General features: G+C 37.3%; 1 protein-coding gene across 1 annotated transcript in view; it reads right to left on the reverse strand.

The window, feature by feature from the left end:
* tcerg1l (transcription elongation regulator 1 like) overlaps positions 1-17,988 on the reverse strand; it is a 109,568-nt gene that overhangs the window by 37,466 nt on the left and 54,114 nt on the right. The window contains exons 6-7 of the mRNA XM_056258095.1: positions 6,962-7,087; positions 3,886-3,968 (exon numbers count right to left, since the gene is read on the reverse strand). Coding sequence (XP_056114070.1) covers positions 3,886-3,968; positions 6,962-7,087 — 209 coding nt within the window. The remainder of the gene's footprint in view (positions 1-3,885; positions 3,969-6,961; positions 7,088-17,988) is intronic.

Here is a 17,988-nt window from a genome sequence, read left to right on the forward strand (position 1 = left end):
GCTGCTTGCTGTGTTGTGATCGTAATTATACGATCACGCGAGAGAGAAAGTAGATGTGTGCAGTTTCAGCCGTCCTCCTCTGATTGTGATGTGATCGAAATAACAAACAAAACAATTTTGTAAAATGATATATGAATCATTTTTATTTTATCATATATCATTTTACAAAACTTTTTTGTGCATGTGCTCCCGCACACACAATTTCAGTCACAACACGCAGTCAGAGGATGCGCTGAAACATCAGCTCGCGATGCTGTTCCCTTCATTCATAACTCGGACTGAGAAGGATAGGCTATATTTGTGTAAATAGTTGTGCAACTGCGCAAACTTTATGAAGTTTAATGTTTGGGTTCCAGGGGAATTTATGACTGTTTCACCTTTTCAACCTCATCAAAGTTTCGTAATTAGTAAGTTCTGTGCTTTTTCTCTTTTTTTTCTTGTGTGCTGACTGATGAGGGGCCGATGTGCCTTGGTGAAACGGTGTTTGTACATGTAGCTTATTTTTTTAATTATCGTGGCAAGCAATCATAAAATACAGCATATTGCACAAAAAAAAAGCAATTTACTGAGAAACGGACCTCGGGTTTGGGTCGGGCTCAGGCTTAAAATATAACTGTAATGTTCGGGTCAGGTTAAATGATTTCGGGTACGGGCCGGGTTTGGGCTTAAGTTTAAAGCCTGTGCTGACCTCTACTTCAGGCACATAACTTGTAAAATTTCAGCAATTATTAAATGACTTCTGTAGAGCTGTTTTACAGTTGAAATAGAATTGAGCTGAATAATGACACTATTGTCTTCAGTTCCATCTTTGGTTCTCTCTGATAGTCAATCAATCAAATACAGTCAAATGAATAATATTTCTGAATGTTAATTGTCATTCCCCAACTGAGCAGTGAAGGACACTTCATCTCAAGCTACAAATCAGACAAAAATGTTGGCTACCCATTTTCTGTGATCTTGACGAAATAAAAATAAAAATAAAAAACTGTTTACTCACTAAATATATACCATCTCAACAAAGTCCTGATATTATACCTTTACCAGAATCTGTGTATCACCATGGTCCTCAAAGTATGACTTAACCAGAGTCTGTGTATCACCATGGTCCTCAAAGTATGACTTGATCAGAGTTTGTGTTTAATGTCCCCAAAATGGACATAAAAAATACTGTCCCTAAAGTGAAGGCAAAATGTCAGGTCTTTAAGGAAGACTTTTATTAATAAAATCAAGTGATAAGTGTGATGACAGCTTCTCCAGAAGTGCAGTCATGTCTTTCTTTTGTCTCTAGACCCTTCAGAAAGGGGTGTCCCTAAAGGTAGGGTTCCCAGTCATACGTCCTCACATTGTGGTTAAGTAGGTATGTGTGTGTGTGTGTGTGTGTGTGTGTGTGTGTGTGTGTGTGTGTGTGTGTGTGTGTGTGTGTGTGTGTGTGTGTGTGTGTGTGTGTGTGTGTAAAGAATGGCGCTCATGAAGTCGAACTGATGGTAAAACAAATGGTAATGCCATGTTGTTAGATTAGCACCTGTAGAATTTCCTTTTGTTAGAAGCCCAGATAAAAGTAAAAAGCTACTATTATATTTAGATCCATCAGAAGCAGTTCGAATTCACGAGCGAATTTCTTTACAAAAATGTTCATGTAATTTTGACTTTATTCTCAAAATATTACGACTTTATTCTCGAAATATTTCGACTTCATTCTCAAAATATTTTGACTTTATTCTCGATATATTTCGACTTTAATATCAAAATATTTCTACTTTAATATTGAAATATTTCAACTTTAATATCAAAATATTTCGTCTTTAATATTGAAATATTTCAACTTTAATATCAAAATATTTCGACTTTAATATCAAAATATTTCGACTTTAATATCGTAATGCTAGAATTTTTTTTTTTTAACGTTGCGGTTCAGGGCTTCCGTGAAATAGTTCCAATAATAAAAAAAATATATACACTCACCGGCCACTTTATTAGGTACACCTGTCCAACTGCTCGTTAACACTTAATTTCTAAGCAGCCAATCACATGGCGGCAACTCAGTGCATTTAGGCATGTAGACATGGTCAAGACAATCTCCTGCAGTTCAAACCGAGCATCAGTATGGGGAAGAAAGTTGATTTGAGTGACTTTGAACGTGGCATGATTGTTGGTGCCAGAAGGGCTGGTCTGAGTATTTCAGAAACTGCTAATCTACTGGGATTTTCACGCACAACCATCTCTAGGGTTTACAGAGAATGGTCCGAAAAAGAAAAAACATCCAGTGAGCGGCAGTTCTGTGGGCGGAAATGCCTTGTTGATGCCAGAGGTCAGAGGAGAATGGCCAGACTGGTTCGAGCTGATAGAAGGGCAACAGTGACTGAAATAACCACTCGTTACAACCGAGGTATGCAGCAAAGCATTTGTGAAGCCACAACACGCACAACCTTGAGGCGGATGGGCTACAACAGCAGAAGACCCCACCGGGTACCAGTCATCTCCACTACAAATAGGAAAAAGAGGCTACAATTTGCAAGAGCTCACCAAAATTGAACAGTTGAAGACTGGAAAAATGTTGCCTGGTCTGATGAGTCTCGATTTCTGTTGAGACATTCAGATGGTAGAGTCAGAATTTGGCGTAAACAGAATGAGAACATGGAACCATCATGCCTTGTTACCACTGTGCAGGCTGGTGGTGGTGGTGTAATGGTGTGGGGGATGTTTTCCTGGCACACTTTAGGCCCCTTAGTGCCAATTGGGCATCGTTTAAATGCCACGGCCTACCTGAGCATTGTTTCTGACCATGTCCATCCCTTTATGGCCACCATGTACCCATCCTCTGATGGCTACTTCCACCATGTCACAAAGCTCTAATCATTTCAAATTGGTTTCTTGAACATGACAATGAGTTCACTGTACTAAAATGGCCTCCACAGTCACCAGATCTCAACCCAATAGAGCATCTTTGGGATGTGGTGGAACGGGAGATTCGCATCATGGATGTGCAGCCGACAAATCTGCGGCAACTGTGTGATGCCATCATGTCAATATGGACCAAACTCCCTGAGGAATGCTTCCAGCACCTTGTTGAATCTATGCCACGAAGAATTGAGGCAGTTCTGAAGGCAAAAGGGGGTCCAACCCGTTACTAGCATGGGGTACCTAATAAAGTGGCCGGTGAGTGTATATATTTGACCCATTATTTATGTATTGTTATGCTTATTAGAGTATCATTTTTTTTGTAACTTCACTGTATATTTTCAGTCACTTATGAAATCAAGTCTCTCATTTTAGTTCATTTGCAGCAGCGTTTTGGAACAGAGCAGGTTTTTTTTTTTTTTTCTGTAATCACGCAGGCGAAGTGAACCTCAATTATCTCACCCCAAACATGGGTTACAAGGCTAATAATAAAATATAGTGTTGATTATCAACCTGATAAATGCTCTAGATGTGTTCAGCCTTGAACACACACTCGAAAAACAACCAATTACCCAGTCCCTGCATGACCGAATGCTGCAGATTACCGATTCTCCACATACTGTCGGGCTGGCGGTCTTGCACACTCTTTACGGTCAAATGAATTACCGTTCTGGGGGAATTTCACTAATGAATCTGGCTGAGAAGATTTCAAAAGCCGTCACCTATGGGGACACTGTGGTACGGCGCACTTCAACAAAAGCGATTATTAACTCAATCTTAATTGGACTCCAAATCTGATTCTGCCCGCAGTGTGACCTTTTCCACAAATCAGTTCGATATTCTTTCTCCCTCTAAGACAATCCAAAACAATTTTCATGAGGACCAAGGTCTGGCAACAAATGAACTGAATGGCAATGGCAATCACGTGGATGTTGCCTATAATATCATTTTATAAAATAGCTAATGAGAGAAAGACAGATTACAAACCTCAGCTTTAGCCTCTGGGTTTGGACCGCGGCGGAGAACTAAGGCGTCTGTGCAGGATGGCTTCTTTAATTCCAGTATCTTATCTGAAGACAGAGATAAATGCTCAATATCCCCCTGTTGCCCATTTTCAATCCACATTGCTTCTTCAAACAATCTGCGCCCCATCAACAGTAAATATAGTTCAAATAAAAAGAGTAAAAGACAATTCCCTCTAAATGGATGTCAGAGATTCTAAGTAAGCACTCAAATACTCACTTCATCCACTAATCAAATGGCGTGGCATCCAAATTCATCAATGAAATCCCATTATGAAACACTGCAAATCAGTTTATATGAGAGCTATTTCATTGTCCCTTCTATTTTAAGATTAGCAATCATCAAAAGGGGTGCCTTCATTTGTATGAATATATGCTTTTAATTATAGCTATGTTCATATGTGTGAATGGCAGGATTTTTCTCTGCTTGATTGCTATTCCTCATGCAATTCCACCACAGTTAAAAGGTTGTGTTTTGTATTTTTCTAATTAAATATTAATCATTCAATTATGAAAATGAAAGATTATTGATTATTAGTGAGATTTGGCTATACTCGTGAGGGTCAAATGTCCTCACTTATTTAGTGAAATATTATGACAACCGACTAAAAAAATATTATAAATCAGCCAAAACATTTTTATATTTAAATCTAGTGTTTTGTCATGTTTCTCTGATGGGTAGGTTTAGAATTAGGGGTTGGGCTAGGCTTAAATATAATTAAAATCATATAAAATCAATGGAGGTCTATGTTATTGCCTCACCAATGTAGTAAAACAAGCATACGTGTGTGTGTTACAGTGTTACAATAATATTTTTAATTATTATACTGTTTTTACTGTATTTTTGATCAAATGCAGCCTTGCTAAGCATATAAGACTAATTTACTGACACCAAACTTTTGAATGGTGGTGTATGTACAGTATACAGAAAGTGTAATTGAGTCCAAACAATTAAATGCTGTTTGCTCAGGATGGAAATTGACAGAACATTCAGAAAATCAATAATGTATTAAAAAAAAAAATCACAAGCAACATCATTACAAGCAACATCAAAAAGTTATCAAAAGACATTGCAACATTCTGAAGAGCAATTGACAAGCGTAAATCTTGTTACAAAAACCAAATAACAGCTGGCAGGCAAATCAATAAAAAAAACGACATACTGAGACTGTCAGTAATGGTAGAACCCATTATACAATACAAAGCCAGTCACTTTTGATAGTTTGAACACACTTAAACTCAATCTGCCCCAAAAATAATTTGCACTTTGTCTCTATGGAAAAGTATGAAATTAGATGTGGCAAGCATAAGGTGGAGTGGAAATCAAATGCACTGCTTGATCATTTGTCCTGCATGAAATTCAACTCAAGCGGGCTGCATACTGAAGCAGCTTAAGTTAAAACAACAAAGAAACGTCAGGGAGAAATAGATCCTTGCTCAGAGGTGTGAAAGCGGATTGCTAAAGGTTGTCTTGATTCTAAAGTCACGTAAAAGGCATGCAAATAATTCAGTGGTATATCAGCATATAATAAAACTCCAGTCTTCAGTGTCACATGATCATTCAGAACTCATTCTGCTCAAGAAACATATCTGATTATTATCAATGTTGAAAACAGTTGTGCTGCTTAATATTTTTGATCAATTTAATGTAGCCTTGCTTTTCTTTCAAAAACCACTCTTTTACTTTTGAGCACCGTGCCGTAGTGCGTGTATACAGTTAAAGGTGCCATAAGGGGGGCAGATAGTAATGGATTTCTTACAAAACATCTAGCACTGACTAAATTCAGATTAAACTTGGATGAAACGGTTCTGGCCCCATAGCAACTCTTTGTATTTCAACAAGCAACTGCTTGGCAATAAAGGCTGAATAAAGATTCAGTTTGATTTATATCAGTCATCATCGTTACGCTGGAGGCATTGACGAGAAACCTCTCATCCACGCCTACACAAACCATTCATCTGTTTCTGTTAGCGCAGACACTTCCGTGGCAAGCTTCCACTCTGAGGTCTTAGTAGACAGAAGACAGTATAGACGAATAACTGTGTGGCGACTAGTTGAATCACAAGCTGTTTATGCTGTTGTCTAAAACACGCAACGCATAAAGCAGAACTGTACAGACTCACAGTGTAGAAGGAAAGAAGTTGATGGTTGACAATTGCTGGATGTATCAAATAAGATACATCCAGAGTTCAGAGTCAGATCTGTCTTGTTTAAAATACAACAGGCTTTTTCCCACCGCTGGGACTAACGGTTCTAAGAACAGTAAGGTACGGTTCCAGTTATATTTCCACTTGAGCTTGATTCGGCACAGAAGGATTACAAACTTGATTCGGCCCGTAATTCTCAGCACTGTTAGACAAAACTTCATTTGAATTTTTTCATTTTAATATTGCATAAATTATATTTGACTTAAATGCTTGTATTTAAATATTTTATATTCTATCAATGATAAAACTGTGCTAGATGTTGAGTTTTGTAAATGAAGGCCATTGGTAGGGAGCCTTTGAGCTGTTTATGATCACTATAATATAGTGGTTTTCAATTTGCATAACAGTGACTGTAAATGAATGGCATATTTTTGGTTTGCTTTCACTTTATTTTGATGGTCAACACATTCTGTTGACAATGAGTAACGTCTACTAACTCTCATTAGAGTGTTACAAGTATTTCTAGACTGTTAGGTTAGGGTTTGAATAAGTTGACATGTAGTTGCAAAGTTATTTATAGTCAGTAGAATGTCTGTTGTAGGAGGATCACAATAAAGAGTTAGCCGATATTAAGCAGACAGTCTACTAATACTCTAATGAGAGTTAGTTGGCATGTAGCTGCAAAGTTACTTATAGTCAACAGAATGTTCAAAAGGGACCATCAAAATGAAGTGTTACCTTTGGTTTTGATATTTGGGATATGGTCATTTTTGATTGGCCATTGATCTAGATTTGTTACGCAGACTTGGCAACCCTGGTTGGCATACACAATGGAAATGCAATTGTGAGAATGCTACTTAAGATTGTATTATATATCATGTGTGTAATCTCACTTGTCGGTCTTTGCCCCTTCCAGTTTCCAGTGAGTAGGGTCACTCCAGGAGCAGAGAGTGATGTTAATGCGGTGATCTGAGAGGGAAGGACGGGTCCCAGAAAGCTCTCCCAGCTTCTACGGGTTCCTGTATGCCACAAAGAAAACATGCAAGTAGACTTTATTATGCATGAACCACAGAGACATACTGAGAGAAAGAGAAAGACAGAGAATTACTGATAAAACAGACTGGTCAGCCATATACATTCAATCCAACTAAAACAAACTTAAAGGCACAGTATGCAAGTTTTTCAAAACAATAACAAAGGCGTAGCTTGATGACTGCGAGAGTGAGAGTGGGATCATGGGAGTTGCCACTTGACAAAATAGTGTTGTCTCTGAGGCATGGTACAAACATGTTACTCGCGGTAAATCAAGAAAATTAGAGATTCAAACAATAAGACTATAATAATGATTACGTTTCTGTCAATAAAGTTATCCGAACAGTTACTCAGCTGTCTAATAAAACACATAATTCATTAAAGTGTCTTTGGTGTTTCCATGGTTTCTACGGAAGTAGCGTGGATATGATGTCATTGACAGGCGACGCATTGACACGTTACACTGGTTAAAATAACAGATTTCTTTGGATTTTAAACATTGTTGGAAACATTTGGGATAATGTAAGTACATAAGTTAACAAAACATATAACCTTGTTCCAGTGGGGGTTTTTTTTGTGTGTATTTTTTAATCCAAATATCTTACATATTGTGCCTTTAAGGTGGTTCTATATGGTTTTCAACTGGTCCAGCTAAAATAGTGTTGTCTCTGAGGCATGGTACAAACATGTAAATCCAGAAAATTAGAGATTCAAACAATAAGACTATAATAATGATTACGTTTTCTGTCAATAAAGTTATCCGAACAGTTACTCAGCTGTCTAATAAAACACATAATATATTAAAGTGTCTTTGGTGTTTCCATGGTTTCTACAAAAGTAGCGTGGATATGATGTCATTGACATGCGACGCATTGGCACGTTACACTGGTTAAAATAGCAGATTTCTCTGGATTTTAAATATTGTTGGAAACGTTTGGGATAATGTAAGTACATAAGTTAACAAAACATATAACCTCTTTCCAGGGGGGGGGGGGGTGGGTTGTGTATATTTTAATCCAAATATCTTACATATTGTGCCTTTAAGGTGGTTCTTGATGGTTTTCAACTGGTCCAGCTAAAATTGTGTTGATTACCAGTTGGTGGTGCTCGTTTCTGTCATTTTGGTCAAAAAAAAGAAAAGAAAAAGAAAAACCTCAATGGTTTAAAAACCAACTTGACCAGCTTAAGCTGAAATAAGCTGTTTATACAGCAGGGATTGCATTAAACCATGTTATTTCTTATTAAATCTGACCAACTGTGAAAAGTAATACTATTAGAGAGATGATGCCAAGGACACTGCAAAATACACAAACATTATGCAGTACAATTCAGTCTGGCTATCCGGTTTCCACAAGCCAATAAGGCTATGGAATCAATTCCCAAAATCTCAAACCTGTCATAAACAAACCTACAGGAGGACCAATTAACATTCACTTCATTATTGGGAATCAAAGGAGTGTGTAATTGTACACTCTAACTTATTAAATTCATCAAAGCTTCAATCAAAAGTTCCTCTGACTGGTTAAACACTGAAAATGTTGGAAAAGCCTCAAGGCTCTTTCTCATCAACCGGGCCATATTTAACCTTTAATTTTCTAGCGTCTGTCCGAATTCTGCTCAACAGACTCTGCTTCTTCATAAAGGTTAATTACATTTGGCTTCAGCTCTGGGCTGGGCATTGCTGAAATCCAGAGGGGTTGACAGATTGTCAGGTTGAATATGTATGTGCCATTTCCAAGAGCACAAAAGCAGATGCATTTTTAAAGCATTTGTGATGTTCTGCTTCACAAAAAAAAGCTTGAAGTTATCAAGCTTTCGGGATTGTAAATGATGTTGCCCTTTCTCTGTCTGTAGTTGCCCTTTTACGCCACAAATTAAAAAACGAACCAGTTAAATAGTGTGAATTGAAAGAAATTATTCTACAAATAAATCAAAATGGATGTGTGCATGGATTCAAATTCGAACCGGAAATAGTAGACCATCCGGGTATCTTTGGAATATTAATTTCAACATACTACGATTTATGACACGCTAATTCTAATTTCAAATACTGTTTAGGACGGACAGTATGTGAATAGGGACGCAGCATTCATTCTCAGTTGTGTCCTGTCAGTTACTTTTTTTGAAAAGATTAGAAGAGGGAGATGATGAGATCTGCTCATTAAAACATTTAATGGTGCATGAACGCATGATTTGCATCTGTTCCCTGAAACAATATGGCTGTTCTTGCCACTGCTTTCAGATCCAGGAGAGATCTGAAACTCACACACACAAATGCTGGATTGATAACCTTGGGCAGCTATAGATCATTACTACACTTCATGATGTCTGACTCGTCTCTAGGTTACTGGGCATTAGCTTTCATTTATTTCACTCAAAGTTGCATATGTTGTGATGCTCGCTCTGTTTCGGTACTCTTGAGGACGTGTCTCACACATATCTCATCAATCTTGAATTTGCTGCTTGTCTTACATATATAAAGATGAGATTGTTTAATGAGAACAGGCACGCAGGCCTCAGTAAAAAGATGTCTTCCAGCGCAGTCATTAAATAATTAAAAGTGCATGATCAAAAACCTGAAAACTGATTAAAGCCAACAAAATCAACAGCGAGAGCATAGCGTTCACTGCCTCTGCCCTCGTACTGCTTTTCCACTGCTAAAATATGACATGAGTTTGAGTAGACTATCTCAATTTTGAGTGAACTGTCCATTTAAACACTTTTTTGTCCTTTCACATTGAGGATAAAAAAGGACGAATTTGCACATAAAAGATATAGAAGCGTCCTAAACATGTCTTTACCCTGAACCGAGCGAAACAGGGTCGATTGGTTGATGTTACTCTTGGGAAGGTTAAGAGACTTTGATGCGTTTTGATGTCAGAACTGATGGGATAGAGGGTGACAAGAGGACATCATTTGTAATATGTTGTTATGAAGGCATCAGACAGAGCAAGTGAAAGCTTTCAGAATGACCTGTATATGAAAAATGTTTGCTATGGGTGAGAGACAGAGACCTTTACAGTCGACATGATGTGTGGTGAATGTTAAGGTTAAAATGCAAGGTCTAAAACTGTACGTTCTACTGCTACACTTTAAAAATAAAGGTTCTTTGGCATGGTTCTATGAAGAACCTTTAACATCCATCATAGAATCTTTCCATTCCATAAAAGGTTCTTTATAGTGGAACAAGTTTCTTTAGAATATTTAAATGCTCTTCACTCTAAAATAATAATGCATCCTTTAAGAACTGCTCACTCAAATGTTTTTGGGAACCAAAAACAGTTCCTCTTATTGCATTGCTGCGAAAACACTCTTTAGGAATTTTTTTTTTTAAGTGCCTAGGTGTTTTTTTATTTGGTTTGAAGTTGTACCCTAATGTTTTCAGGCTAATCTAAGGCTTTGTTCCAAAAACCAAGTGAGCTGTCTTGCTGTCTACAGCCTACTGTATAGGCAGCATCCAAAAAGAAATGAAACCTCACACAGGTTACCCATTTTAAGCGTTCTACATAGCTGTGCACGGGAGACTTGACTCATAATTGATTCCAATAGAGTTTGACATTGGCATGTTGCTAGGCTTGATGCATAAGAATACACAACACACACAGAAAACAGCATCATATGACCTAATACATTTGTGCTGCAGGAATGCATCATTTTTTGCACTTCCGGTTCCATCGTCCAGATGTCAATTGGTTTTTGAATGGGTTTAAGGTCCTTTTACTTTTAATTCAAGGACACAAAATACATCAGTAAACCCCACATGTGATTTTTCTAAGCTTTTATGTGTCTTGAAAAACAACGCATTCTCATCCCAAGGCGTCACTAAAATGACAATTTTGACCATGCTTCAATATTCGACGCTTTAGGCACCCTTTAGCGTCAGTTACATGACGCGGTGGTTTGATTATAGCCTAACTTCAGCATTTTCTTGAAATTGTATTTAGTCTTTAGAATTCCTGTGCATTTGAAACTATTATAAGAACAAAACAATTTTTTTTTTCAATAATCCAAAAGCATAAGCAAAAATACAAGGTGATGCTAACTTGGTTGTCCTATAAAAATACATCACTGCAGAACTCTATGCATTATAGGAGAGACTTCTCTGCAAATAATACATATAATGCTGTCTAAGTACTGTATACAGTGTGCTAAAAATAAGTATTTTAGAAGGCAACATTAGGCAAAAAAATGCCTATGTAGGCAGCTTACTGAGCTCTAAGCATCTAAACATTTTCTCCTTTCTACTATCCATAGTTTTTTTTTAACCACACAAAAACAATTATCATGCAACTGTCTGAGAATGTCATTCTACAAAAGGAAGAGAAGAAGTACAGGTAGTCTCATCCATGTGAGTGACTGCCAAAGCAACGTGTGAAAAGCATTTCGCATATTGCAGCGAGGATCTGTAAATTTCAAACATGCCGACCTGAGATATGCACATATCCATTTCCAAATATGAGCATAGTGTAGTTCCGAACAGACCACATCTTGATGCATTTGTCATAAGAGGTGAACTCCAATGCACCCATTGTGTATGCCACTAATTTGTATCAATTTACAATTCCTGTCATGCTCATGCGACCGAGAGAATAATAAATGTTTATTTATTTGGGAAGCAGAATGGCCTCTTCATTATGAATGAGAATGTATTGCTACTGTTGACACTGGACCTTGAAGCCCCTTACTTGATCGCATCTGCCCACCAAGACGATTCACTGGCCTCACCATCAGACACGCTTCTGTAACTTCTGATTATATTCACTCAGCCGAGTAGCTGGTCAATTTTTATGGACCATTTATCACATCGCCAGCCCTTTTAAACAAGATCACCACCATGGAGGTGCTATCTAATCATATTCAAAGTGGATGAGCGAATTTGGCTCGGTAGTTATTAGGGAAATAAAACATGCATCACGTTAACTGTAAGTCAAGATAGTTGATCATCATGTTATGAAATTGAGTATAAAAAAAATCGAATAACATTTATAGCAATTCATTCACACATTAACCATAAAAGTTACTTTTAGAAAAATCTGATCTTTTGTTTGTTTTGTTTGCCGTATCACACTCAATCTGTTTAATTTGTGTACTGAGCAAAAACACTATTCTACGTGTCTACTAACTCTCAGTAGAGTATTGGTAGACTGTCTGCTTAATATCTTCCAACATTTTATTTTGATGCTCCCCCCAACAAACAGTTTTTTTCCCGAACACTAACACCTAACAATCTATAACAGTCTAATACATAATACAGTCTACTAATACTCAATAAAAGTTAGTTGACATGTAGTTGCATGGTAGAATGACCATCACCATAAAGTGTAACCTTTAAAATGACTGTTGGCAAAGCTGAATTTTCAGCATCACATAAAATCATTACTCATTTTTCAGTGCCACATGATCCTTCAGAAATCATTCTATATATAAAAGACGTTTCAAGTTAGTTGAGTTTAAAGTTTTCTGGTCCCAAAACACCTTTTGGGGCATTTGAACATTCAGCTCTGATATCATTGTAGTTCAGGTTTTAATGTGCTCACCATATAAATCACCTTTCTGCCTCTCGCTCTATCAAACTCTAGGGAACAATAATGATGCTTTTATTTACGTATAATGCGCAATAATATCACATGCTGTGAGATAATTAAACCTACGGCTTCAAAACTCATGCTTCATAATCCATTTTTGTGAGTCACGTTATTTACGACAGACTGGGTGTCTCTCCCTTCCATTTCAAACCTCGCTCTGCCAAAACATCTCGTATCAAAGAAACAAAGGAATAAAATGTGACCTAGTTGAGTCCCACGGCACATCAAACGCAAATCAGAATCAATGAGCGAAGACGTGCGGCGCATCTGCCAAGAATTGCGAGCATTTCAACTCCGGAGACTCCTGTTGGCCTTAAGACGCAACAGAACCGAAGGCTTCATTCTTTTTTTGGGAGGCATCAAGAACTCCGTCTTGTGAGCTAAACCGAGCGGCCTTAGGGCAGGAGTGTTTTGGGAGAGATGAGTTGAATGTTAAAAGCTGTGCTTAAACTCTTTCTTTAATTAATTCTGGGAATAATTATGAAAAGACCAGTGTGGGTTGGAGTTTAGTGCCTGAGAGATTTAGGTTATCTGGGTGTTGGCCCACTAAAAACAAAATGAATTGTATATTTTACATCATCAGCCTACGATCCTTTGATTGGATAATGGGTTTTACTTTTAACTATTATTGCATTCATTATTGTAGCCAAAACTAATCCCAGTTGTAATATCCATGAAATTGATATACGCTATCAGATACAGCTTCTGAAGGCTTCTAAGATTTCTCTAGTTCAACTTTCTGAAGTTGTGGAGATGCAACCAATGCTGTCAATCTTTTATTGGACCCAGATTTCTAGTTTGTCATGGCAGCCAAAGTGAGGCTCTTACCTCTTTTAGGCTGTCATGCGACGACGGTCCTCTTCTAAACTTTGAAGATGAATTCTTGTTTGTAATATTGCCCTGTCATACAAAAATGACAACACAATTTCACAAGCTCTCATCATTGCAGCACTTCGGCATTGCCCTGCGTTCAATATCTCTCCCTGTAATTTTCTCATCAAGTGGCACTTTAATCAGTCTTATTTCTATATTTGGCCAAACTGATTGAAATACTGTTTTATACAATCACGAAATTGCACATAAACACATGAACGCACATGTACACACACTGGCAAGAGTTGTCGACCTATGCTTTCAGATACTGATCTACCATTCTCAGTTTTTGAAGGATGTCACGCCTCAGCAGTGCATTGTTGGAGGCCAATCAGACCTGTCGCGCCAAGGTTGCCACCCCTGGCCTTACTAATCTCCCCAAACAGATCCGTCTAAAGATCGGGTAAACAAAGGGCCTCAGATGCGTGACATTAATTTGGGAATTACACGGATCAGCAGGACCACAAAAACCCAAGGAAACAGGGAAAGTGAGGGACTCAAAATGCAGGCAGTTGAATGTCTATGTTTGAATTCCAAATTGTTTGGAATTGTTGTTCCTTTGGGCCTCCTTTTTTGGACCTTAATGGGATAGGGATGAAAATTGTGTCATCATTTATTCACCCGATCCAAACCTGCATGACTTTATTTTGTGGAAAATAAAAGAAGATCATTTGAAAAAAATATATATATTGTCCATATAATAAAAGTCAGCAGAGGGAACTATCCCTCTAACCATGGCATCATCAATGTATTGGTTCAAATAGATGGATGACACCTGGGTTGAGATCAAACAAAGGAGTACAAATGCAGAACGCATCCACTAAAAGGACATATACACTAAGCGCATATGGGAGGATGTGCAAGAGAACAAATTGGCCTTTTTGGACTCAGCAGTTTAAATAAAAGAGGGCAGCATAGAGGAAATCAAAGTCTACAAGAAACACAAATCAATACCTACTGTTTGATTCTGATAACCCACTAGAACAAACATTCCGGGTCAATTGAAGACTTCACTTCTGGGGCAAATAATGGGCAAACCAGCTCAGCCTTTTGAAACAAGAAAGCTAAATTCTTCAAAAGACAAATTAAAACTCTGAGCATTGGTTAAAAGAACCAATAGGTCTAGTAAGTGCATCAAAATAACAGTAAGAACAGGGGAACAACAAATTTTATCTCAGTTTTGGTTCAGTTCCAGAATTTTATACTCAACCAAATGCTATACGCATTCACTCAAACACATCAGGTGACCTAACAGGTGAGCTAATATAATAAATGCAGTTCAATGGAACAAAGGACGTGCAGATTATATATAAAAACAACCATTTTGTAAGAACACTATCCAACATATAGATGAGCTAGGGATACGATGACAAAGACTACACTGTAAAAAATAATGTGATTTTAACGGTAAAAGACCGTTTTCTGTTAATTGGTTAACAGATAGTTTCTTTTCTATATACGGTACATAACTGTGATAGATCTAATGGTACATTTACCGTTAAAATACCGTTAAATTTACAGTTTTTGAAAGTGAAAAAGATCAACTGTATAATTTACAGTGAAAAACCGTAAATTGACATTCCCACAGTTCAGTGCGTGACACTTCACATTTGCTGTATTTTTGTTGAAATAACTGTTTCTTCGTAGTTTTCTTAGTTTTTTTACTAATCAGTTATGTACATTAGGGTTTTATGTTACATTTAATGTTGTTAAATTAATGTTTATTGCATTTTTAAAATGTCATGTGTGTTACCATGATGGTGTTTAGTGTTTGTGTGAATGACACTGTGCAGCTTCTATACATTAGTATTATCTATCTTGAGGAAAAGCTGCTTGTGATGAGCTTTGATTGATCATGTGACCCTCATCCCCGCTGTGATTGGTGGTTGTCAGTGTATTACAATGGTACAAAACAGATATAAATACTCAACGCTATCTCACGACCAATTCGTCCGAATTTGACGAGTGATTAAAAGATGGCTAATTCGTAAGAATTCGTACGACCTCATTCGTACAAATTTGTACGATTTGTCTAAACCCACGTGATGGGTAGGTTTAGGGGCGGGGTCAGGGGTAGGTCATTCGTACGAATTCATACGAATTGGGCAACTCGTCAAATATGTACGTTTTAGCAAAAATCGTACTAATTCGTACGAGTGAGGTCGTACGAATTGTTACGAATTAGCCATCTTTTAATCACTCGTCAAATTCGGACGAATTGGTCGTGAGATCGGGTTGAAATACTTCAATAGGTCAGTAAATTAATATTATATCAAATAATGAAATATGGTTTATTATTGTACATTTTAAGTTAAGTCTGTAAAAACCAATAACGTTGCTACCGTATTTTTGACGGTAAAGTTCTGGCAATCATAGCTGCCGGTTTTTTACCGTTTTATTTTTTACAGTGTATTAAGGTATATGTCGACAACTATTCGATTAGTAAAAACAAGTAGTTGTGAACCCAAGTTGGTTTGTTTTTAACCCAGTGTTTTTACTGTAACTGTAACCAGATTGTTTTAAGTGTAGCAAGCAGATTCAAGTATGGTATAAAGGTGACTCCACGGCATATTACTGTAAAAATACTTTCTTTGAATAAGTGAAGCTGCCACTTGAAATGAGTTATTCACTGCTTTCAGGGTGTTAATCAAGTCACTAACTAAAACTAAACCAAAGGAGATGCTGCTCCTCTTAATACATTCACTGATGGCTTATATTTGCAATTTTACTTGATTACCTGATTTATTAAAAACGAGGTGAAACATTTATTCCAGCATGGGAATTGAACCCGGGCTGCTCTGCATAGAAAGTATTTCTAACTCTGGCCCGGCTACACACTGCATAAATCAAATAGTGCATAAGAACATTAACTTTACTTAAAATTGAAATGAAGTATTCAGCTTTTCTTTTTTTTTTTACTTGATGCACTACATTGAAACACGCTTCACGTATTAAATTTTACAGAAGTGGACTTACAATGACTCGGTGCGCTGAGGAAACCAGAAGCTCGGACACAATTCAAACACAGAGGTCCACAACTCCCACAACGATCCCCAGTCTTTGTGACTATAAAGAGGTTTAACTTCTGGGAAATCCTGGAACAATTAGTATTTAGCCAGACATCTGAGCTGAGGCAATCCCTGATTGTTTCCTAAATTGCTGGATCGAAAGAGGCAAAGAAGTACAAGCGAAACAAGTCAAGCATGTTAACGCTAAGCAGGTGTTCTCACTTGGTAGGCTTTCACATCCACTCTTTTGTACATAAATTAAAATATTTCATTATCACAGCACATTTTGTTTTGAGAAAAGCACTATGTGGTATATATAAATAAGGCAGCAAAGACTTTCATGCAAGGTCCTTTCTGTGATATGGCTGTTTGCTTGCTCTTCATTATGTGCCCTGTTTGTCTTACTAATGAATTTGGATTTAATTTGAGATCTAGATAACAGGACATGGATGTGCTCCTGTCCCTTGGAAGTGCTGGGTCAATAGAGATTGCAAGAGGGAAGTCAATTATACTAAATGGCATTTTCCAACTGTGAAGAACATCTGTTTTAAAGGTCATATAGGATCTTTAGACAGGTGTTCAGTCTTGCTCATTGACATCTACATTTCTGCTGTTATGGGTTATAGAATTACACGCACCACTAAAAGTCTAAACAAAAATGAACTAAGTTGTGTCTGAAAAATGTTGCATTTGCAGGCAATAAATATAAGTAGAAAGGCATAAAGGGCATGTCCGAATTCAATTCAATGTCTAAAAATGTAAATCAGTGGTTCTCAACTGGAACAAAACCAATGCTAAATACAAATAAATGCAACCATATACAGGTACAGAGGTTAACTCTTTACCCGCCATTGACAGAAATTTACGGCTTTCCATGTTTTCACTGTTATACGGTATGGGGCGCAATTACACATCTTCTGAAAGAGTACTGAATCTCCTGATCAAAACACAGGCGAAGAAATATCAGAAACAAGCGATAGCATATGTAAGCAGATACATATGTAAAATAACAAGATCATCAGCATTAAACTGCCTAATGTTACTGAATGAAATGTCGACCCAGGACGAGCTATAGGACTGTGAAGCTTTGGGGGTGTTGATGAATCTACTCCATCTACGTTTTGATCATCGTTCTGAATCCGATCTGGATGTAGTCTGATAAAAAATGGGATTTTGCTACAAATGTACCCACATTCAAGTGTTGATACAAAAAAAAGAATGCATTAAGCCATGAAAATGTTGTAAAAATTATCAAAAATGCTGGCGGTGACTGGCAACTTTAAAAAAAAAAAACGCTGGCAGGGAAAGAGTTAAGATAGCAAAATAAATAAACCTTCCAACTTTTAAAAGGGAGGGGAAAATGCTTTTCATACCTTCTATTGTTGATGTTTTAAAGATTTGTGTCCAATGGTGAAAAATTCA

The sequence above is a fragment of the Rhinichthys klamathensis genome, unplaced genomic scaffold (genome assembly GCF_029890125.1).
Source record: "Rhinichthys klamathensis goyatoka isolate OS25496 unplaced genomic scaffold, OSU_Roscu_1.1 h1tg000148l_1, whole genome shotgun sequence".
In the NCBI taxonomy this organism is placed as follows: Eukaryota; Metazoa; Chordata; class Actinopteri; order Cypriniformes; family Leuciscidae; genus Rhinichthys; species Rhinichthys klamathensis.